The sequence below is a fragment of the Sorex fumeus genome, unplaced genomic scaffold, assembly GCF_029834395.1.
Source record: "Sorex fumeus unplaced genomic scaffold, SorFum_2.1 ptg000048l, whole genome shotgun sequence".
NCBI lineage: Eukaryota > Metazoa > Chordata > Mammalia > Eulipotyphla > Soricidae > Sorex > Sorex fumeus.
The window spans coordinates 12,880,860-12,905,387 of NW_026606105.1; the positions used below are offsets into that span (position 1 = coordinate 12,880,860).

Consider the following 24,528-nt stretch of genomic DNA (forward strand, 5'->3'; position numbering starts at 1 on the left):
GACGTTTATCTCTCTGATGTTGAATGAGTGCTTAGTAAGAGGAAATTAGTTGAAATTTCCCCCCAGAAGAGCCAGTGAGAACACGCAACAGGCTGAGAGCTTGCTTTGCACGTGAGAGACCCCGATGTGATCCCTGACACTGCAGGGTCCCCCATGAGCACGAAACCAGGGGTAGCCCCCGAGCACCACCTGATATGGCCCAAAAACAAGCAAATAGCAAGTAGCTGACCTGAAGAAACTTTCAAGCACTAATGATAATTACTGGGGCTTCCTCAAAACATGGAACATGCAACAGACTTTCAGTGACCCACTGATGGGTCATCACTCTTGTAGAGAAGAGACAGAATCCTGTGCAACTTCTTTCACTAAAGCTGGGTTGAGGAGGAGCACTTACAAGAGCTCCAATTGGGGTTTAGAGGGGGGTTGCGTCATACCCAGTGATGTTATTCCTGGCCCTGTGCTTACGAGTGCCCCGTGGTGGTGCTTGGGGGACCACTTACGACACTGGGATTCAACCGTGGTCTGTGGGGCATAAAAGCAAGAGTCTTAACACCTGTGCTTGGTCTCCCAGCCTTGTTAAGAGCTGTTGTGAATGGTTTAAAATGACCACAAATGTGTGTGGGTGTGGGGGGTGGGGTGGGGAGGGGTATTTAACATAGAGGAGGTTCCAGTATGACAACATTCATTGGAAATGATCACTCTGATTATTTCTCGAATGTTGAAAGTAGGTAACGAGATATCATGATGATCTTTCAGCATCTGTATTGCAAACGATAATTCCTATATACATGATAATCTTTCAGCATCTGTATTGCAAACGATAATTCCTAATATGAGAGAGAGAGAGCGAGAGCAAGAGAGAGAGAGAGAGAGAGAGAGAGAGAGAGAGAGAGAGAGAGCAAGTGAGCTGCCATAAAGGCAGACTGGGGTGGGGAGGACATTGGGGGAATATGAGGGGAAACTGGGGACATTGGTGCTAGGAAATTACACTGATGGAAGGATGGGTGTTGGAACATTGTATGACTGAAACCCAATCATGAACAATTTTGCAATGCTCTATTTCACAGTGATTCAATTATAATTCACTGTATCACTGTCATCCCGTTGTTCATCGATTTCCTCGAGTAGGCACCAGTAATGTCTCCATTCATCCTAGTTCTGAGATTTTAGCAAGTGCCACATTGGAGGCTCTTTCATGGTCGGGGAAATGAGACCCATCATTGTTACTGGGTTTTGGAATATCGATTACCCCATGGGGAGCTTGCCAGACTCTGCCGTGCAGGCAGGATACTCTCAGTAGCCTGCCGGGTTCTCTGTGAGCGAGAACTAGACAATAAGAGGTCGCAAAGCAGAGGTCCAGAACGGCAGAGATCGAGAATGCGGCCGCATGTTTCTGGGAGCTTGGTGTTATAGTCTCTGGATCTTGGCTGTTGATGGGATTACATGGCGCTGGGGGGGTGGGGGGCAGTTGGTGGGTGTAGCTGCCTAGGACTGGAAGATGGGGGATCTGGGTGGAGGAGGCCCAGCCCCGATTCGAGCAGGCTTGGAGGTATCAGCACCAGGTCCCACACACCTGGGTTCCTCTGCCGGTTCCTTCATGTGTGAGGCTCACTAGAGCATGTGGAGAGTGGTCTCAGCATGTCTGTGTCTGGGTCCCGGAGGTCTTCAGCTGCCAGGGCTGTGCTCGGGGTGGAGAGGGAAACTCAACCCGTCCCCCTCCAAGGGGCCCCGGTGAAGACAACCAGGCATGGGGGGCAGGAGGCTCTATTATAATCAATTATAAAATGAAAATAAATTTTTAAAAATGTGCCTGTGGGAGGGACAGGCGGAGCCTGTTATGGTGCAGGGATGCAGTCGCTGGTGTTGGGATACGAGTTGGGAAGCATTGTATGAATAAAACACCTTGGAATGTCAACAACTTTGTAAATAAATCTGTGTCTAGGTAATATTAAGTACAAATTTCTTTTTTATTTTGGGGGGAAAAAAGAGCTGTTGTGAATTCCATGAAAAATTCAACAGAAATACATTTTTTAAAACTATAGTATAATTTCTTCTGATAGCCTCCCTTTCCACTGTGACAAGCTATCAAAAACTGATGACTTTTATTCTTGTTATTTAAAAGCTTTTAGTATTTTACATGATTGATTTTTATGCTTTATACTTTTTGCCTTCGTGAGAACGGTTGAGCCTTATTATTTGTCATATTGCTTTCTTTCCATTCAGTGTGTGTGTGTGTGTGTGTGTGTGTGTGTGTGTGTGTGTGTGTTCCATTTATTTTGAATTATATTTTCTTTCTCTGGGGCACTAAAATTGTTAACTCTTGTCTCCTTCACAGGGTTCTCTAATCGCCAACATGATTCTAGGAATTATCATTTTGAAGAAAAGGTAAGCCATTCACATTTGTGTTTTCTGTATGGGTCGGCCATCCTGAGGCTAAAGTAGTTGGGATCCCTTTTCTCACAGTGGAGACATTATCTCTTGGGTATCTGTCTCATTTCTTAGTTCTCTCCAAGACAGTGATGTGCACTGGGGCAGTACAGGAGCAGGGAAGAGGCTCCCTTGGGACCCCGACGCAGTGATGCTCTCTGGGTTGAACTGTTTTGCTCACATCATTACTGAGGGTTTTTCTTTGTAGGGAGAGGTGGGGCAGCTTCCAAACTTCCTCTTGGTGTTGCTTGGACAACGAGGCCAGTGGTTTAATGCCAGGACCTGAGGACCTGCTGCTACTCGGGCCCAGTGGCACTGGGGATTACCTTCACCCACCCCAGTGGAGCTCGGGGGCCTTCCAGGGCTAACCCCAGAGACACTCGGGGACCCAGGTCAGGGGATTGAACCAGGGTGAGCAGTACACAGTACATACGCCTTAATCCCTGTTCTCTCTCCTGTCCTTCGTCATTGACTCTGTGAGTACCACACTGAACTAGAAATCCAGGTGCTATTAGAATTTTGTTTTTCCATCTGGATGGTTGCCACTAACTGCTTGTGAAGATTTGCATTTAAAATTTAGACTGTTTGGGGAGTGGACTGATAGCATAGGGGGTAGGGCCTTTGCCGTGCATGCAGCTGACTGTGGTTTGATTCCCAGCATCCCATATGGTCCCCTGAGCACAGCCAGGAGTAGGTCCTGAGTGCAGAGCCAGGAGTAACCCCTGTGCATTGCCGGGTGTGACCCAGAAAGCTAAAAATAAAATAAAATAAAATTTAGACTGTTTGGTTTCTGACCTTTTTTGCCCTGTACACCTGAACTATGTGATCAAAGCCAAGTTTTATTATTTTTTTTAAGCTTAACCTTTCTTCCTTATTCTTTAAGTGATTTCATAGATTCTATCTTGGCAGACTCTTTTGTATCCCCTACTATAATTAAAATGTTAAATATTAAAGACCCTCATTTGAATGACGGTGCCAGTCCTCTCTCTCCGCCGCTGTTGCACTCCTCTTTTTTTTTTTTTTTTAATCTCCTGTTTATCATACAGGCTGCCACATGATTTGTCTCCCTAAAGGCTTTCTTCAGATTTTTATCGCCTTCTCTGAAATTCTTCAGGGCTCCCCAATGCACAGCAAATTAACTCAGCATTTGTAAGCCTAATATTTAATGCACTCTGCACTCTGGCCACAAGCCACCCTCAAAAATGTACCCTTCATTTATATAGCTCCTTAATCTTTATGAAGCATTTGTCACTGTTATCATTTGATGAAACACTGATGGTAGTAGATCAAAGCTTTATGTTGTAAAACAAAACAAAACACCCATAGGAAAACTATGTCTGCAGATAGGGAAGCTAACCAATAATAATAATAATAATAATAATAATAATAATAATAAGGAAGAACAAAACCCAGAACAATATGCTATTTGAAATGAAATCGAATGAACTATTTTGTTTTTCTTTGAAATGCTTGGCAGCCACATGGAGTGACACCTTAACAATGTCCTTCTTGATTTTTTTCCCCATTATTTATTTTTAATTTTGGGGTTACCCCTGGAGATGCTCAGAGCTTATTCCAGTCTCAGCACTCAGGGATCACTCTGGTGCTAGGGAGCAAGCCCGAGTTGACCAGGTACAAGGCAAGCACCCTACCTGCTGGCCTACTCTTTGTATTTTATTTTTTAATCTGAATTATAAACTTCTCTGTCTGGATCTTTCCAGACCGAAGAGGTCCTCTTTCTGTATATATGTGTAGGTGTGTGTGTGTGTGTGTGTGTGTGTGTGTGTGTGTGTATTTGATTGTTTATGTTTTGGGGCCCAGTAACGTCTCCATTGGAGACTTTGCTGTTACTGTGTCTGGCATAGCACAGCGGTAGGGCGTTCGCCTTACAAGCGGCCAACATGGTCGACCCGAGTTCGATTCCTCCGCCCCTCTCGGAGAGCCCGGCAAGCTACCGAGAGTATTCGATATGCCAGACACAGTAACAACAAAGTCTCCAATGGAGATGTTACTGGGCCTGCTCGAGCAAATCGACGATCAACGGGAGGGCCTTTACCTTTTTATGTTTTGGGGACCACATCGGCATCTGTCTGTGCTAAGGGCTTCCTGCTGGCACTCCTGTGCTCAGGGGTCACTCCTGGCAGGGCTCTAGAGATAATACGGGGTGCTGGGGATGGAACCAGGTCTGGATGCATGTGAGGCAAGTGCCCTTACGCACTTTATGATTTCTTCAGCCCCGGGGTCCATATTTTCATATCTGTTGGCCTCATCTACCCCTCTTCTCTACCATGATGCTGATGGCCAGTCTAAATCCCTCGCTGTGCTTCTCAGTTCTCTTGACCATTTCTGGAGTGCCATGACCAGAAATAAAAGGCATTTGAGTAGAAAACCTCAGATGGCTCGTCCTGTAAGTTTAATTCATTTTCGCCCGAGGCCTTTTGCTTTATCACATCAATAGCTTTCGAGGGCTGTTAATGATACCATTTTAGTTAATGTGAAATGCCACCATTATTACAGCTAATGATCCTATTAGCTCTGTGTTCCTTCCTTTATTCAGGGACGCCAACATTTAAAAACACTGAAGTCATTCGGAAGACTTAAAATATTACCCTCCTTCCCCACCCCCCATCCCCCGAAAATGGATGCTTAAATTAATTTCGGAGTATCAAGCCTGCCTTCTTGACCTAGTATCCCATACCCTTTGTTCCTCTAATGTGGTGGTGTGTCTTCAGCACTCAGGGTTGGTCCCCCCAGAGGACAGGGAAATTAGGAGATGCTTAAGATCCAAGTTGGGCGTTCGTGTGAACTCTTGAGAACGGAGTAGAATGTCATGTCTGATCTATCTTTTTTTTAAAACTTATTTCCAGTGGTGCATTCTGTGTGTCGGTCAGCAAGCTATTGGAAGCAAAAGCTTTCCCCCTTCTCCCCCCCCCCCATTTTATTTTAATAAAATAGTTTACAGTAATTTACCACATTCAGTATTCCAACACCAATCCCACCACCTTTAGTTACCCGCCCCTCCACCCCCACAACTACCCAAGCCTGTCATGTGGAGTATAAAAACTCTACTCTTAGAATTTTAGATAGGGCGATACAACTTGTGGCTCTCTTGTGTGATTTATTTGTGAGTCTCTGAATTATGGCCATTAGTGAGTTTAAATGGCCGCCAGAGGTTGTTCTTGGGCGTGGCCACCGGGTTCTGGAAAAACAGGGATGTGGATGGAGGTGGTCCATTCCCAACTCCGTAAGAGCCTGGAGTTTCCAGCCGATTCTTCCTCATGCATGAGGAGCTCGACCTGAGTCTGTGGAGGTCCGCCTTGAGCATGGCGGTGATTGGGTTCTGGAGGTTTTTGGCTGCCAGGGTTCTGATGAGACAGGCGAAGGGACTCACCCATCCCTCTCCGGTTGTCCCAGATGAAGTTCAGCCTGGTGCAGCATCTGGGGTCATCTCTGCAGCTTGTCGTTCTCTTTTGTGAGCCACAGTCTCTTGTGGTGAGATTTATGAGTCTCCGGATCATGGCCATCCATGAGACAAATGCTTTTCAATGACAAGTGGAGTGTGACATCATCACCTGTCCGCCACCAGATTCTTCTGCGCACAGACTCACATCTACCCCACCGGGAAGTGACTCCGAGCCCCCAACTCATGTCTGAGTGATTTGTTGTCATCTCAGATATTATGTGACTCTCCATTTAGAAAACTCTGGATCTTTGCTTTCCTAAAGCTTTATTTTTTTTCTTGCAGATACAGTATATTCAAATACACCTCCATTGCCCTGGTGTCGGTGGGGATATTTATTTGCACTTTCATGTCTGCAAAGCAAGTGGTAAGACTCCATGCGCGTATTATTTCTGTTTATCCTTGTCACGGGCACCTAGATACCAGGTACTTAATAATGACTAAATAAGTGGAAGTGCTTCTGTAATACAAAGGTTTAAATCTCTTCAGGAGAGGACAGGCGGGAGAGGGGTGACACTGCCCTTGGCTAAGGAACTTTTTTGTGTACCTCGTGATTTTCTTTATTTCCTAGACTTCCCAGACCAGCTCCGGGGAGAAGGATGGATTCCAAGCATTTGCATGGTGGTTACTAGGCAAGTACAATGATCACAGTTGAAGCTAATTGCCTTTGCACATCTATTGGCTGGGTCTTCTCCTGAGGGACATGTTTCTTGGCAAAAAAAAAAAAAAGCTACAGCTAAACAGAGGATGCCCCGGAAGAGAGAGGCATTGGGGATCGTGTGTCTCGGAATCTTTGTCATCAGTAAATGAAACAAAGCGTTGAAACGTCTGTGTTCATGGCAGCCAGTTACAGAATGTGGAGCCGTGGCCTGTTCTTGGTTGCCCTTGATATAGGAAGAAATGTTCCTGTCTACTTGCCCATTGCACTGTCTGGAGCAGTTCTTAAAGGATCATTAATCTCTACATCACTCATTGTGGACATTTCCATGAAAGAAGGATACATCTCAGCAGTTGATTTTAAAATTCTAAGGAACCCACCTCTAAATTTTACTGTTTTATTTTTTATTTATTTATTTTTTTACTTTTTGGGTCATGCCCGGCTATGCACAGGGATTACTCCTGGCTCTGCACTCAGGAATCACTCCTGGCAGTGCTCAGGGGACTATATGGGATGCTGGGAATCGAACCCGGGTTGGCCACGTGCAAGGCAAACGCCCTACCCGCTGTACTATCGCTCCAGCCCCCCCACCTCTAAATTTTATATTTCTCCCCCCTGCCCCACCTCCGCCTTCTACTTTATTTAAATACAGTGGTTTACAAGGTTGTTCATGATTATTTGTTACAGGCATTCAATATTCCAACACCAATCCCACACCACTGTCACCTTCCCTCCACCGTTGTCTCCATTTTCTCAACCATCCTTCAAACCTGCCCCCAAATAATTTATTTTATATTACTTGTTACCACTCATAGATAACAAAACAATCAAAAAATATTTCCATAGAAGAAAACTTGTGAAAATTGCATCTCACCATGGGGATGTGAAGTCTTTGTCTGAGGATTTACTAAGCTGTTGTTGCAAGTTAAGCCTCTTGTGTTAATGTTTTTGTGAGTTGAGGTTGGTCAGCTTCTACGGAGAACTGGTTGGCTGCTGTTCCGTAGGTCCCGTTCAATCTTGTATGCTACCACTGGGATATAGAGTAGATAATACTCTACTCTAGAGTACTAGATCTACTCCCACTCTAGAGTACTGGGACGTTGGTGTTGTAGAGTTTGGAGATGTCCTGAGGCCGCAAATGTGGGCGCACACTCCAGAAAATCCAGAATATTTTGTAACTGTAAATCTTAGATTTCTGGCTCCGTGCTCCCTGGTGTTGCTCAGGAATCATATGCAGTGCCAGCATGGAGCACAGGGAATGAGTACCTGTAGTATAGACGGGTGGCATGTCTGTATGTCCAAACCTCAGAGTCAGCACCACTGAAAGCATGAGATCCAAAGTATAACAACCAAACTTAAAAATGTGCCTGTCAAGGTGGCAGGCTCGGGGCTCACAAGGAAGCTGGGGACACTGGCAGAAGAAAGTTGACACTGGTGGTGATGTTGGAGCTGGAACATTATATGCCTGAAACTCAACTATGAATAACTTTGTAAATCACTGTGTCTTAATAAAAAAAAGACTTTTAAATGATTATTTAAAATTCTGTATATATCCTATAATTTGTAATCTTTATAGACCTTTATATAGTCAGTAGATACTCCTTTAATAAAATATCTGGAAATGAGCAAGCAAACGATGGACTCGTCTCATGACTGGTCTATTTATTTTTTTCCCCCATTTTAGGTATTGGAGCACTGACTTTTGCTCTTCTGATGTCAGCAAGGATGGGAATTTTCCAAGAGACTCTATATAAACAATTTGGGAAGCATTCAAAGGAAGCTTTGTTTTATAACGTGAGTAATTTTTGGAAGCCAGGAAAGAGAAAAGTCTCTGACTTGTAATATATATATTTTTTTCCCAAATGTTCCATGCCATCTTTCTGTTGCAGTTGAAGGATCAGTTTATTAGCTGGTAAACTGCTTGATAACTCACATGCTGAAGTGCTCTAACAAGCTTCTAAGCCTCAGTTCTCTGCACAGGAGGACAGTGATGAGTCGGTGAGGACAGAGCCTAATAAGGAGTCGGCCCGAGCAAACAGGAAACCTTCGTCCCTTTGTTCCTCTTAGCTGAAATTAGGCTTCAGCTAATAATGGATGCCTAGGAAAGGAAGTACATTGTAAAAACAGCTTGCTCAGGGGATAGTAAGCTGGCAGGCATTGGGGTGATGGGGTTGGGGTTGGCAAGAGAATTCTCTTTAAGGTCCTCGATTCTTCTCACGAAGCATTTGAAGAATTCATTATATGTGCCCGCTTTCTTAGTTGCAAACTGCTGAGAGAGAGAGAGAGAGAGAGCGAGAGAGAGAGCTGTGTCCTCTCACTTTACTTTCTCCTCTCCCTTTCTTGTTACCATAATGCTCAGAGCATAGCCCCTCTGGGTTAGTAACCGCAAGATGCCTTTTGGTCATCTTGCCAGTTTTTGGTCCTAAACCTGCAGGCTTGTGCTTTGAGATGTTTCATTGCAACTAGAGCCCATGACTGGGGGATGTCAAGGAAACTTGCTATTTGGTTCACATCTTCCTTGTAGAATGGTCCCTGGCACATGGTAACTGCTTGGTAAAGGTTAGCTCTGATTCCTTATTATTGGGATGTTGGGGTGGGGGTACCATGACTCTCCTGCACGGGGTTTCCTCTTTGTCTAGCTCCCCCTTTGAACTCTTGTCTTTATTTTCTTTCCTCTCACTCCATATTGCCATCGGATCTCTTTGCCCACTCGCTTTCTAGACTCCCAGACATCGAGCTTCATGTTCTTTATAATTTTAAATCCTATGATATGTGCGTGACCCATTGCAAAAACAGAAATGATACAAATCCTTTTGGGCAGAAAGACCGTTTTTTTCTTCCTAAATGTCCCTGTATGGGAGAGAGTGCTGGCTGCATCGTGTGGTTTGGGCTGATGTCACACTATTCCTGGTCTGGTGGTTGTTGGTGCCCCAGACATGATGGATCTAACTTGCTTTTTCTTGGTATCGTTTGTCAGACAAGTTTTGTAAAACTAATGATTTTGTGATGTTTTTGCACTTTAAATTTATGTGGACTATTTCTTCCCGTAGCATGCCCTTCCACTTCCTGGTTTCATCTTCTTGGCTTCTGATATTTATGACCACGCAGTTCTGTTCAATAAATCTGGTGAGTATGGGGTTACCCAGCAGGACGATCTGCTGTTTCTAAGGCAAAAGTCTCAGTTTAACACTTAATTGACCTGTGTTTGGTTTCATGATCTCATGATCCCCATCTCAGACCCTTTCAGAACCGACCTCCGTCCCAGATGCTGCTGAAACTGTCCCCCGATCCCACCTTCCAAGGATAGGATGTCATTGATCAGTAGTCATAGCAACAGACGCTTTTATGGGTACTTTCTCAAATAGAACATTGTCTGCAAATAATCCCATTTCAGTTTAGAATGTCTGCATTTGCACTTGACTGTGGCGTGTTGAGACTGTAACCTAGTCGTAACATGCCACAGAGAGAGGGACCTCAGTCTAGCTCCTCGACACTTGTCCCTCCTTTTCTGCTCTGCGGGGTAGCCTGGGAACAAGGTGAATTGCAAAAGGAGTGATAGGGCTTGTGCCTTATTTACACTTGAGTTCGGGAGGTGGCAGGAGGAAGCAGTTTCTTCAGATGTCTAGCATCTAAATTAGCAACACCCTTTTCATGTGGCTCTTTAATCAGTGGCCTATGAATTGCTGGTTAACTGAAAAAATTACTTAATGTGACCTGACAGTCTCTGAAAGATTCATGCAGGCAAATGAATAACAACAGAGAAAATATACAAATTTTTTTTTTTTTTTTTGGTTTTGTGTCTGATCCACCGCTGGTCATGCTCAGGGCTTACTCCTGCACTGTGGTCAGAGATCACTCCTGGCAGGCTCAGGGGACCATATGGAATACCAGGGGTCGAAGCTGGGTTAGCCCCATGCAAGGCTTATGCCCGACCCGCTAAATAATCTCTCCAGCCCTGCAAATACACATTTTTAAAGCAAGGCATGATGTTGCTCTTTCCTGGAAAAATGTTGGCGTAATTTAGAACTACAGTGTGTGTTTGGCAAGCATTCGTTCGCTTGTCTCAACAGGAGTTGGGAAGTTGTGACTGTTCTCTGGCTTTGCAATGCTGTCATTCCCGTTTATGCCAATTCTTAACCCCTCCTCTGTGTATGGAACATTGTACGTCAGGGGCTGGGGAGAGGATGCCGGGGGTTAGAGTTTGTGCCCTGGCTTCAGCCCCTGACTCTGCATGTTCCTCCAAGCACTGCTGGGGTTTCTTCCCCCAGCACCCCCCAACTCCTATCCCAGCCAAGTAGAACACGAAAGGAAACTTTGTAAGCCGCTTAACAATTGAGGATTTTTTGGTTTTGTTTTTGTTTTTGTCTGATTTGGTCACGTCATTTTTAAAGTCTCTGAGCATCTGCTCAAGGCAAAGGGCTATTGAATATATTCTGAGTCAAGATTGATTTGTTATTTTTATTTTTTAATTTTTGTTATTACTATTATTATTATTATTATTTTGGCTTCTTGGGTCATACCTGGCAATGCACAGGGGTGCCTCCTGGCTTTGCACTCAGGAATTACTCCTGGCGGTGCTCGGGGGACCAAATGGGATGCTGGGAATCGAACCCTGGTGGGCCGTATGCAAGGCAAATGCCCTACCCGCTATGCTATTGCTCCAGCCCCTTGATTTGTTTTTAGTTCCAAGAATACTGCTAGAAGTTGCAGGTGGATTTGGGGTTTTGCTTTTGAGCTACACCCAGGAGTGCTTAGCCCTGGCTCTGTGCTTCGGGATCACTTCTGGTCGGACTTGAAGAACCAAATGTGATGTTGGGGATTGAACTGGGCTGGCTGCTTGCGAGACCAGTACCTTAACCCCTGTACGATCTCCCCAGCCCTGGCTAGCATTTAATTTATAATTATTTTATGGAGTGTGCCTCCAACTTCTCTGTAGTCATTCCTGTGTCAAGCAGCATACTTTTCTTGGGGCCAGAGAGATGGTATAGCTGCAGATGCTTGCCTTGCATGTGGCTGACCTGAGTGCTACCCTTGGTTCTCCATATGGTCCTCCAAGCCCAATGGGAGTGATCCCTAAGTGTAGGCACCAGAAGTGAGCATCACAGAATGTGCCCCTCCCCCCTAAAAAAATCCCCAAATACATATACAAAACAAGTATACTTTTACTTACATTGAGACTAAATATCTTAAATGAACCTAGATTTTCTAAGAGTTGAATATCCATCTAAATGTTTTAAATTATACTGATTGTCTCTTTCCTCAGCAAATTATCATAATAGCCCTCTGACATTATTAAGCAATAATGACACTTATTAACTTTTCGTTTCAATATACATGTTAAGTCTATCAAGGCATTAGGATACCGGATTATTGAAATTTTCCACTAGTCCAGATAGTAATAGCGAATTCTTTTATTTATAGGCATAAAACCATTTATGTATATACTTTTGCTAACCAGATCTTCAGCTTCACTTTGGTGGAGTTTCCTAAGTCACACTGAAATAATTTGGCAATCCCAAAGCTCTGTCTTATTCTCAAACATTTACTGTGTGAGTCTGTATAAAACTAACAAGAATTTGTGAAAGAAAAGTTAAATTCCATTTATTCTACAAAACTTGTTTTATTAGTTTCTTTCTAGACATTGTTTCTATGTATACGTGTGTGTGTGTGTGTGTGTGTGTGTGTGTGTGTGTGTGTATTACATAGTTGTTATCATGGGTTGCAGCGATAGCACAGTGGGTAGGGCATCTGCCTTGCACATGGCCGACCTGAGTTTGATTCTTCCACCCCTCTTGGAGAACCTGGCAAGCGACTGAGAGTATCTCGCCCACATGACAAAGCCTGGCACGCTCCCTGTGTCGTATTCAATATGCCCAAAACAGGAACAACAATTCTCACAATTTGTTGTGACACATTACTAGTACCCGCTCGAGCAAATCGATGAACAATGGGAGGACAGTGACAGTCACAGTTGTAATCATTATATAGATAGAATTTCATATTTGCCTTTCCACTTTTATTTTTAGTGTGACTACTTAATCTTTATGATTTTTAAAAACTTAATTTACTTTGTCCTTAATAGTTCTGCAAGGAAGAATTTTTCCCCCTTGTTTTTAGACCATCTGTGATTTACTCTTCAGCCAGTATTAACACTTTCATGACCCCTTAATTGGTGTTATGGAATTGATTATTAAACTCACCACCACTTTATCCTGTCCCTAACGGAATGGCTGTCTATTCCACGTCCACTTCCAGGTTACGACATTCTTTGTGCATTTTACTCCCTAGTAAAATAGATCTGAAGTGGGCCTGCACTGGTGAATTTGGGATTCTTAGCTCACTAGGAGCATTAAACATCCCGCTTATCTTTTTCTTGTGTAGTCCGCTGAGACCATGTAGTAGTTTGTTTATTTGGGGGGCCACACATGGTGACGCTCAGGGCTTAACTGCTGGCTCTATGCTCAGGGATCACTCCTGACAGGGCTTGGGCGACCAGATGGAGTGCTAGGGGTTGAACCCAGGTCTCGGCCGCATGCCAGGCAAGCGCCCTATGCCCTGTACTATTGCTCCGGCCCAAGACCATATCCTTTTGAACTGCTCTGCACTTCCCTCCTCCTTGGCACAATCAGACCCTTTTGAGGTGAATGTTAGCGCTCCCCCAACAATTGAGAACCATCTTAGGGGCTGGAGCAATAGCACAGCGGGTAGGGTGTTTGCCTTGCACACAGCCGACCCGTGTTCGACTCCCAGCATCCCATATGGTCCCCTGAGCACGGCCAGGAGTAATTCCTGAGTTTAGAACCAGGAGTAATCCCTGTGAATTGCTGGGTATGACCCAGAAAGCAAAAAGAAAAAAAAATAAAAAGAAAACCATCTTATTTCAAGAACCTCGGTGCTCCTAAGGCTCACGTAGCCTTAAATCCAGGCAGCGAAAGTGGCACGTGGCTGCCCCGCAGGTAACGTTGCTCTCTGTTGGGTTCAGTCTCTGCGACTTTGTTCTAAAGGACCGAAAAGGTGCGCTGCAGAAGTGACGTGGTGTTTCCCCCGCCCCTCTGTCTCCGCAGAGCCCTATCAGGTCCCGGTGGTCGGCGTGACTGTGCCCATCCTGTGGTTCTACCTCCTCATGAATGTCATCACTCAGTATCCTTTGCGCGCTCCTGCCCCCTGGCTGGGGAACGTTGATCCATCGCTTGTCCCAGCGAGGTCACATGCCTTTCCCTTCTGCCCTGCGCGCTCTGTAGGACATAGGGAGCCCCTCCAGAGAGACCCCTGGGGGAGGCCAATGAGGTGCCGGGGGTGGGAAGACATCACAGTGGGAATTTAGGACTGGGGCAGGGGTGTCGAGCGATAAGGCACGACTGGGACTCTGCAGGTGCTCCCAGGGAGGGGCCGGGTGCCCACCCTCCACGCTTCCTTGGTAGGTGAGCCAGGAGCAGGTGCCAGAGGGTTCTCTCCTTCCCCGCCCCGTCCTCGCTCCGGGACCCTCCTTAACCCGCCCCTCCAGGTACGTGTGCATCCGCGGCGTCTTCATCCTCACCACGGAATGCGCCTCCCTGACCGTCACCCTGGTGGTGACGCTGCGCAAGTTCCTGAGCCTCATCTTCTCCATCCTGTACTTCCAGAACCCCTTCACGCACTGGCACTGGCTGGGCACCTGCTTCGTCTTCGTCGGGACCCTCATGTACACGGAGATCTGGGACAAACTGGGGGCCGCCCGGAGCCAGCCTTGCAAGGACAGGAAGGACTGAGTGGGTGGGGAGGTGGGGAGGCGGGGGTCTCCCCCTCCGCCCCCAGCCCTGCCCTTGACCAGAAGCGTCTGCGCCCGAGCAGAGGCCAGAGCGGTGGCGGTGGTCACCCAGGGGCCGGCCTGTCCCTTTGCTCCATCCGTTCGGCCTCCGCAAGCTCTTGAGCACCGCCCTGGGTTCTCACGCTCCCGGGTTTCCCACGGGGCCACCTCCTGCCGGTCTGAGGCTCCTTGGCCACGGCCATCACTCTCAACCCCCTGGCTTGAAGCCCCCGGCAGCATCACCCTCAGCCTCGGGGACCGAAACCCCAGGGCTTAACCCTGCGTCTCGCCCGTACCTGTTTTGGCTGTTTGGGCATTGGGCTCCCATTTTTCTCTCCCTTCTGCAGTCCTGCTTGGCCCTCTCTGGAGGCAGGTGCAGGGTGGGAAGGCCTGTGGTCCATGTGAGTTCCATGCTCTGCCTCGCATCTTTCTGACACCATGCCCAGAGCTGCTGGCCAGGGCCCGCCCCCAGGGTCGAGCTCCCCAGTTCGGCCCTGCTGGGCTTCAGAACCACGCTTTGACTCTCAGGAGAATCACCTGGGTCTCCTCTCCCAGCCTCACACTCCAGCTCTGCCCACGGCCAGCCGCCTGGAGCTTACAGAGTGGTAGAATAATAGACGGCATGTTTCTGCTGTCTGGTCAGACAAAGTGTCTCCAGGCTCTCTTGATGCGATTCGCGCGCACGTGTGTGTGTGTGTGTGTGTGTGTGTGTGTGTGTGTGTGTCCAGGCCCTCTTGATGCAATTCGCAGGTGTGTGTGTGTGTGTGTGTGTGTGTGTGTGTGTTTGTGTGTGTGTGTGTGTGTTGCCCTATTGAAGTGTGGCCCCCATTTTGCCAGTTTAGAAACTCTATAAATCAGGCCCTTTTCCCTCCACCTTACTCAGTTATCCAGAAGGAACTGCCTAGAACTTTAGTCCGTGCCACAAATTAGGAAAACTATGTAAGCAAAGATGGCCTTTGCCGCCCATAGTCCGTCTTGTCTGTTCTTCTGCTAAATTAGTCCAGCGTTTTTAAAGGATCCTAGTACATGCCTTGTCAGGCTCTGAGCCCCTTTCTCCCTTCTGCCCTGGTTGCATTTCTTCACTGTGGCCACACATTCATTCATTTAGTGCTTTGCTGATCATCACCGGTCCCCTGGATCTGTTTATGCCTCTATTCTTTGGGGCTTCTGGATGTTTAGGGAATGGGGGGGGGGACGGGATTTTTATAGGATGTTTATATCTCTATCACCTGTGTTTTGCTATAACTGATGCTAGGAATGTGTGTCTATAAGGACAAGAATATCTGGCACAGAGGTGATTATGTATGAAGGTGTATTACAGCTTAAAGTAGGTTCTATATTGAGAAAACAAAGTGTGTGTTTGTTTGTGGGCCATACACGGCAATGCTCAGGGGTTACTCCTGGCTCTGCACTCAGGAATTATTCCTGATTGTGCTCGGGGTCTATACGGGATGCCAAGAATTGAAGCTGGGTTGGCCATGTGCAAGATAAGCACCTCACCCACCATACTATCACTCTGGTCCCAAGAAAACAGTAGTTTCTTTTCCCTTTTTTTTGCCCTACCTTATCTGGTTTTATGTGACAGGAAGTTAGACAGAGGTAGGTGACAGTCTCAAAGACCAGTGGAAGGAAGGTGGAAAACATTAATTAGGTCATGAATGATTCCAAACCGGGGAAGTAGTTCTGGACCCATTCCAATTGACCCATTGCAGAACGAAGCCAAGACCTTAACAAATCCACAAAAACACATGGAGAAGAGGCGTGTCACAGAGATCTGTTGTCAAGATCCTGTATTCATCTTGCTCTGTTTATCTTTGACCCGGAGAACTTGGCTTATGAGGATTTTTGCCCTGAATAGATCAGTAAAACACTTGATAGCTTTATCCTGGGGTGGGGGGGGGGGGGGGGGGCTGTGAGTGGGTCTTGTGGCAGTTCTTTCTGAGGTTGAAAGAACTGTCCACATGGGTCACAGTCTATTATTATTGATTCAAGTGACATTTGAAAGTGATGGCACACAGTACATGTAAGTACTAGTTACAAGCATTGGACACGTTGGGCACTCCCAAGCCAGAGGAGGAGGGAGTGGGCACAAATGTCTTGCTCAGTGCTTTATCATAAACTGCCCCTTGGAGCGTCTTGCCTTTCATGACATGATTCAGTCATAAAAGCTGTCCATTTCTGGGGCCAGAGCAGTAGTACAGCCAGTAGGGCGTTTGCCTTGCACGTGGCCGACCTGGGTTCAATCCCTGGCATCCTATATGGTCCCTTAAGCACTGCTAGGAGTAATTCCTGAGTGCAGAGCCAGGAGTAACCCCTGAGCATTGTTGGATATGACCCAAAAAATCAAAAAAAGGGTCCATTTCTGAGGAACCTTTCAAGAGTACCTAATACCAGTCCCAACTCTTCAGTCATGTATAAGCAAGAGGCAGCATCGCCAAGATCTGAAGTCAGGGCAGGAATAGAGGACGAGGGAAGGATGCCCATCAAGCTTGCTAGCAGTATGCCACTTCTTGTGCTCAGAAGGCCTGGTGGAAGGAGGAAAGAGCATTATCTATTTAGCACCTGCCCATTCTGTGTAAAGAGATGCCTAGCTGAATAGCATTCAAGATTCTGAACTGGTTTTTGAAGTCTGGGGCTGCCTGGGGTCACCCCCACATCTCCATAGCTGGTGGAGTAGGTTTGCAGGGCGGGGGCAGAAACCTGGATGGAGCTCATGGTCTCTGAGTCTCACATCGTCACTCCTCCCCCAGGTCTTACCTGCTTACATCACTCACTGCAAATTTCGTGCATTCTAATCAAGTAAAGCAAGCCCAGAGGGTCCTGGGGACCCGTGAGTGTGGGGGAGGTGGGGGCACTTGGTCTGTTTTTGGAAGGAGACCCACATTTTTTTGTTTTGCAGGGAAAAAGAGGGTTGTAATAATCCCTTTCACACGTTGAATTATATTTTTTGGAGATGTAAAGAAGAGATCTGTGAACGGGAGAAAGGAGTGGTTATTCCTCAGTGCAATAAAAATATCCGTGTCACTGGGCAATCACAAGGCACTTCTGTGACTGTTGCTTTCACTTGGGAGAAAGGAGAGGGTTTGAAAGCAGGATTTCCTCTGTTTAAAAAAAAAAATGTGACCTGAGGGTTGGGGAGTGGTGGGCAGTGACGGGATTTTATTTCTCCAGCCTCTCAGACCATCACGTCGTTCTGCTGGGAGAACAAAGCCCAGGAGGAGGGGGCTAGATTGTCACCGAATATGGCACCACTAAAAAAGGCATCCCTGTCTCTTCAGATTTTGAGCTGTGTAAATAGCATACCTTGGCTTCCAGCCCTCGGAGTTATTTGAGCAGAGAGTAAAGAAGGAAGATTTTGTGAATAAAATGTTTTGCCAGACAAATGGAGTAAGTCCCTTTTTCCCCCCTTTTTAACTAGGATTTCCTATAAAGAGCAATTTTCTGTCTTCCGAAACAACTCATCAGACACCTGTTTTTTTAATCTTGAATTATGCTACCATTGTTTCTTAATAAAAGTGCTACATTTCTCGCAGGTGCTTCCAATCACCACGACTTTTCAAGCACATGCTTGCCTGCCTGTTTCAAAAGCTGTCCAGGTTTTGCCTGGTCTGGGGGCGTGGGGGGTGGGGTACATTTCGCTACTACTGAAGGGGTCTGTCTGCCTGCCTACTGCCCCAAGCAGCCGGCTCAGTCACAAACCACGTCTCAGGTTAGAGGGTGTTAAGCCCAGGACTATGGGTTCCCAAGTGGCAAGATGAACAGTAACACTAACTCGATAATGCAAGAGCAGGAGGAGTTTTATTCCAGTATACTGGAGTCAACTATCTCACAGAGTGGTCTCTTGATAGTGACCCCGACTTCAGGCAGCAAGCAGTTTATATAGGCTTTGATTACATAAGCATACATGCCTTATTGGTTCAGGAAAAAAACTTGCCTAATTACCAAATAAAGGTATTTTGGCAAGTGTCTAGGGTAACAGTGGTCAGGCAATAATTAAGCAATAGTTTCCAATAACAGTTCATGGTTACATAAACTACTCATTCTTTTAGGATTAGCAAAAGACAATTTCTGGGGCATTTTGACGGTGTGCATAGTGATTGATGGAACCCACTTGCTGGGCCCAGGAACTTTCCCAGGTGGGTTCAGGTTGGCTAGTTACACGTTGTTTTATTGCTGGGAAACTGAAACTCTTAGTTCCTGTAACTGAACCTGACGCCTCGCTGATTTTGCTGATTTCTGCTGCCTGTTATGGCATCAGTCTCACCCTTACAAGGGCAGTTTCTGCTTCTGATGTTTGAAGAGTGGCACCTACTCTTCACTCTTCACTTGACGATCCTCGCGCATGAAGGAACCGCAGATGAGCCCAGGTGTGTGGGACCTGGGACTGAGATCTCCAAGCCTGCTCATTTGGGGCTGGGTCTCCTCCGCCCAGATCCCCAATCTTCCGGTAGCTAGACAGTTACACCCACCAACTGCCGTGTAACACCATCAACAGCCAAGATCCAGAGACGATAAAAACAAGCTCCCGGACTAGTTTTCATTCTCAGAGAACCCAGCATACCACTGAGAGTACCCTGCCCACATACGTGCCTGACTGGGAATACCTGTAAAGGTGATTAGAGGCTGTCCCAAAAGCCTCCATCCCTCTTGGAGAGCCCAGCATGCTACTGAGAGTATCCTGCCTGCACAGTAGAGCCTGGCAAGCTACCCATGGCATACTCAATATGCCAAAAAACAGTAACAATGATGGTCCTCATTCCCCTGATCCTGAAAGAGCCCCCGATATGCCATCGGGCTACACTAGCACATGACAGGGACGGATGGAGACGTTATTGGCACCCACTCAAGCAAATCAATGAAGAACGGGGTGATAGTGATAGCACCAGACCTGGGTGTGGGGGTTGCTGTGGGGGGTGGGGAACAGAGGCAGAGACGGAGTTCAGTGGCAGTGAGTTTATGTATCACGTGTGTTAAAACCTCTTCCCCTTAATAGAAATGCTTTGGTTTCTACAAGACCGCGGAGACCAGCTCTCTGTTGCTTTTCAGTAAATCTTAAAATACAGTGTTCATGCTCTGTTTTTTAAAATCAGATTATTCAATAATCCTTGGTATAGGACTCAACTAGAAGTAAAGAAAACAGGTTTTGCTCTGGACACAGCCTACTTCCGATTAATCCCATTTTAAGTGGCAGTACAATGTTGTCAGAAGGATGGGGGCTGAGGGTTTTTTGACAGCCCATTTGCCTTCTGAACGGTTCACTGCCGCTTCCCAAGTTCCTGCAGAGTGATGGGGTATAGGCCCAGGGCAGAGTGAATTCTAAACTGTTAGGAACCACTAGCCTAAAACAAAACCAAACACTTGGGCAGATTCATCTGTGACTTAAGTTGTATCATCTCTTTTCCCTGAACAGACTTCTCTTGGGTCCCTGCTGAGTTTGGTGGCTGGAAGCAAAACCTCCATGCAGAAACAAATGCAGTGTCCCAGTGTGAGAGCCACCTCACGAATAAGGGCTCTGTTGTGTCAAAGGGTGTTGGAAAAGGTCAGATTTCCTGCCTTAAGTTCAGCATCCTAACACAGATTAGGAGCAAGTGTCAATTAATGAATGTTACATTATCACCGAAACTTCACTTTCAGAGAAAGAGTAAAACATATTTGACTCTGTGAGGATTTGTCAATAGTCAAAGGTTTTCAGTGATGGGGCTAGAGAGAGAACACAATGGATAAGGCTTTCTTTACACACAGCTCATCTGAGTTTGATCCCTGGCACCCACGAGTTACCTGAGCATGACCACGAGTGTCCCCTAGCATCACCAGATGTGACCTAAGAAACCAAATCATTTCAGTGATGTTCTTTCCCTACAAATTCACAAAATGTTTGCCATTCATAAAATGAAGTTATGTTTCTGTCCACTTCCTTATTTCAATCACTTCCAAGATTTAGCATCTCACTTCGTTAGTACGTGGGGTTCTATATACACAGAAGCTTGTTTAAAGCCAAGAGAGTTGGTGTTAGTAATTATTGATCAGGGGATTACCAGTAAAATGGTAATGATTTACAATAACAATAAAACTATCTCCTGGGATCCCTTCCCATGAGGGCTACTGCCTGTCTCGTTCATGATGGCTGTCCATTTCCACTGACTTCCTGTCCAAAGTCAATTGAATTGGAACCTTTGACACCTCATTGAGCAGGGGTCAGTCGCAGAGACTAGGACAGACATACGTATAATGACATAAACAAGCCTAAACGAACTGTCCAAGCTTTAGGTAGCCTGGGCAGCCATCAGTGACCTCACAGGCCATTTATTCATACAATATTATTTCCCCACCACCTCCCTGGGTTCTCAACAGGAGAGCCATTATTGACAGAGACATTAAGGACAGTTAGTAAGCACATCAACCATTCAGGAGGTACATGAAGATTAGAGGCTAGGGTAGTTTACAGAGCTATCTTATGGCATCCTTAAAATATGAGGTCCTAGAGAGTATTTTGCCACCAGCAGGTCAACCTGTACCTGCAGGGTGGTGCATCAGCAGTCTGATGGTGCCTTCAGACTTCCAGATACCCCAAAATTGCCACTGTGCATTTGGCAGGACCCCAACAAGTTGGGGCCAAATTTACCAAGAAATTAAATGGCCAAAAGTTAGGTGTGTGGGAGTCATACCCACAAACCACCTCTGGCTCAGCTATACAAGCTCATTTATTGGCCTTATTTCAGAGACCTATAAATCTTGAAAGAGAACAAAAGCTGCAATTAGGGCACACTTCAGGTGAGCGGCATGCCCTACAGGGCATTTGCCAACAGTCTTTGGAAAAACAGTCTTTTTTCTGGAAAAGATGGAAACAAGGGCCATGATCCAGAGACACACAAAAGAACCTCTGAACCAAGCAGCTCACTTCAAAGATGTGTCCAGACTTTAAGCCAAGCCAACTTCACTGGGGTGCCTCAGACAGGGGCAAGTGTCATTCCTCCACCTGCCCCCTAAGAACCCTGGCAGCCACCAACTTCCAGAACCCAATGAGAAGCGTAGGTATGTGGGTTCAGTGATGGCAAACTCCAGGCCTTAAGGGATAGGGGATGTGCTGGTCCCTCTCATCCCCCCCATCCCTGTGGAACCCTGCTGGTCACGCCCACAAACTGCCTTCAGCTGCTGCTTAAGCTCCTTAATGGCCGTGATCCAGAGACACACAAAAGAATTTTCAAACTGAGCTGCTCCCTGCAGAGATGCCTCTGGACTTTAAGCCAGGCCAACTTCATCAGTTTCCTAAGGCATGGGCAGATGTTGTCCCTCCACCTGTCCTCTAAAAACCCTGGCAGCCACCAACTTCCAGAACCCAATGAGAAGTGCAAGTACATGGGTTCAGTGATGACAAACTCCAGGCCTCAAGGGACAGGGGATGGGCCAGTCCTTCTCACTTCTCATTCCCCCTGCCCCCTCCATGGGACCCTGGAGGTCACACCCACAAACTGCCTCCGGCTGCTACTTAGCTCCTTAACAGTCACGATCCAGAAACACACAAAAGAATCTCCAAACTGAGCAGCTTGCTGCAGAGATTTCCCAGACCCAAATTATCTAAAATTTTAGAATTTCAGGAGCACGCGGCCACTCTCGTGGCCATGCAACATCTTATGCTATCCGTAACAAGCTATACAAAAGAGAGTATGAGGGAGATTGTCTGCCATATAGGCAGGGGGAGGGGTGGGATGGGGGGATACTGGATGGGGGGATACTTGGTGGTGGAAGATGTGCACTGGTGGAGGGTTGGGTGATCAATCATTGTATGACTGAAACTCAAACAGGAAGCTTTGTAACTATCTCACGGTGATTAAAAATAATAATTAATAAAATTAACATTCTGCATAAAAAAGTAATGTGGAGTTCATTCCCAATTCAAACAGTTTAATCAATGGCTGAATAAATAGCAATACTCCTACATTAAAACACACACACACACACACACACACACACACACACACACACATAAGGTCCTGAGGAAAGGGGGGAGAGAAAAATGCCTGGTAGGGGGAGGGCATTGTAGCACTCTAACACTGTCCTCCCGTTGTTCATCGAGTTGCTCGAGCAGGCCCAGTAACGTCTCTTTTTTGTGAGACTTGTTACTGTGTTTGGCATATCAAATACGTCACTGGTAGCTTGCCAGGCTTTGCCGTGCGGGCGACATACTCTTGGTAGCTTGCCAGGCTCTCCGAGAAGGGTGGAGGAATTGAACCTGGCTAGGCCGGGCTGGCTGTGCGCAAGACAAATGCCTTACCGCTGTGCTATTGCTCCAGCCTGTTAGGGGGAGGGAAACTCGGGATATTGATGGTGGGAAATGTGCACTGGTTAAGGGATCAATACTGAACCTGTATGATTGAAACCCAATCATGAATAACTGTAACTGTATTTCACTATGATTCAATTTTTAAAAATCCAATAAAATAAAACATTTTTAAAAAATATATAAGGTCCTGACAGTTTCTTAAGGTAAAAGGTAAAGGCCCTCCCGTTGATCGTCGATTTGCTCGAGCGGGCCCAGTAACGTCTCCATTGGAGACTTTGTTGTTACTGTGTCTGGCATATCGAATACTCTCGGTAGCTTGCCGGGCTCTCCGAGAGGGGCGGAGGAATCGAACTCGGGTCGGCCATGTTGGCCGCGTGTAAGGCGAACGCCCTACCGCTGTGCTATCACTCCAGCAGTTTCTTATTCTTTTTTTTTTTTTTTTTTTGCCCATGTAGTGCCTACATCTGAAAAACCCTGAATAGTCTTATTCTGTACTTGCTTGGTACATTTTTTGCAGCTTGCAAGTATTTGCTATATCCTATTTTTTCCTGCTCTATTATTCTTTCTTGGGTACATTTTTGCAAACTCTTTGTATTCTAATACTTAAACTATCTTACATAGGGGCATATCCCATACTTGAGGGTTTTTTTTGTTGGGGGGTGAATTCCCACAATTTTCCAGAACTTTGTGGGGTGGAGTGGAGGGAGGGCATGTTGGGCCTTACCTGGCTGTTCTTGGGGGCTTGCTCCTGGTTCTGTGCTCTGGGATCACTCCTGGCATTTCTCAGGGAACCATGTTGGATGCCAGGGATTGAACCCATGTGCAAGGCATATGTCTCACCTGCTTTACTATTAGATCCCAGCAATTTAATGGAGTAGCAAAGTCATAGTAAACACCCCATGTGAGAGAGGTCCTTTGTCCTACTTCCATGAATTTAATCGTCAGAACAGTTCACTGGTTAGAATATTCCCATTTCACAGAAGGAGACACCGAGGGGCTCATCAACCTCCCTCAGTCACACACATTTGAAATAATGAGGATGGGTTCCAGAACTATGCTCAGCACCACTGTCCTATACTGCCTCTGAAACCTTAGTAACCATGCAGGCTTCCTTTGCTCTGTGGTTCCCCCGTGGGTGTCAGTCTCAGTGGACAAAATGTCAGTATTTAGTCTTGAATGTCTTTTTGATGTCAGTAGGCCCCCACGGTGGCTTACCTGAGGCGGGGAGGAAAGGTGGTCACTCTCTTCCATCTGTGGATGAGCCCCTGTATGGCATGGGCCAGAGCCGCACTAGCTCCACCAGGTGACCGTCAAACTGATGTTGGTGGGCCCCACAGGTGACTTAGTCACATAGGAGAACGACGGTCACTTTCTCCCCATCTACCTCTGCCATTCGGGACCCAGGGTTACTGGGTTCTTGTCTCGCCTCGCAGAAAGGAATTTCAGGAGTAGACGAGCAGTGAAATTACAGTTTTTATTTGGAGGTTTTGAAGGGAAGGAGGGAGAGAAAGTGAGAAAGAGTAGAGAGTAACTTACTCAAAAGGGAACCTGGGCTTCTCCAAGGGCGGAGAGAGCCCCTACACACACCCCAGCATTAGACATGAAAACATGAAAGTACACATCTCAAGAGGGGAGATGTGGGCGCCACATGTGCTCGGGCAGCATATGGAAGTGTTTCCTTTGTTCAAGGCCTTTATAGGGTTTCTCCAACCTGCCCCCATGTGGGGCTTCTACTAAGGTAAAAGTCCTTTGCTAGGGAGGTTACCAAGGGGGTTTAAAAATTATGTGGTGATGGTTTTCTTTGAAATTCCTTTCCTGACTTTTGTTTCTGCAGGAACTTCTGTTGGAGGGGATTGGTCAGTTGTCAAAGGAACAGCTTTGGAGTTTCTGGTTAATCTCTCTCTGGTTCTTAATCG

At 46.4% G+C, this 24,528-nt stretch overlaps 1 protein-coding gene across 1 annotated transcript in view; it reads left to right on the top strand.

Moving 5' to 3' along the window:
• The window catches only part of SLC35B4 (solute carrier family 35 member B4), a 30,567-nt gene extending 16,146 nt beyond the window's left edge, over positions 1–14,421 (top strand). Inside the window, exons 4-10 of the mRNA XM_056123984.1 lie at positions 2,336–2,385; positions 6,173–6,254; positions 6,459–6,519; positions 8,230–8,339; positions 9,596–9,671; positions 13,610–13,685; positions 14,050–14,421. Coding sequence (XP_055979959.1) covers positions 2,336–2,385; positions 6,173–6,254; positions 6,459–6,519; positions 8,230–8,339; positions 9,596–9,671; positions 13,610–13,685; positions 14,050–14,293 — 699 coding nt within the window. The 3' untranslated portion in view covers positions 14,294–14,421. The remainder of the gene's footprint in view (positions 1–2,335; positions 2,386–6,172; positions 6,255–6,458; positions 6,520–8,229; positions 8,340–9,595; positions 9,672–13,609; positions 13,686–14,049) is intronic.
• The last annotated feature ends 10,107 nt before the right edge of the window (positions 14,422–24,528 follow it).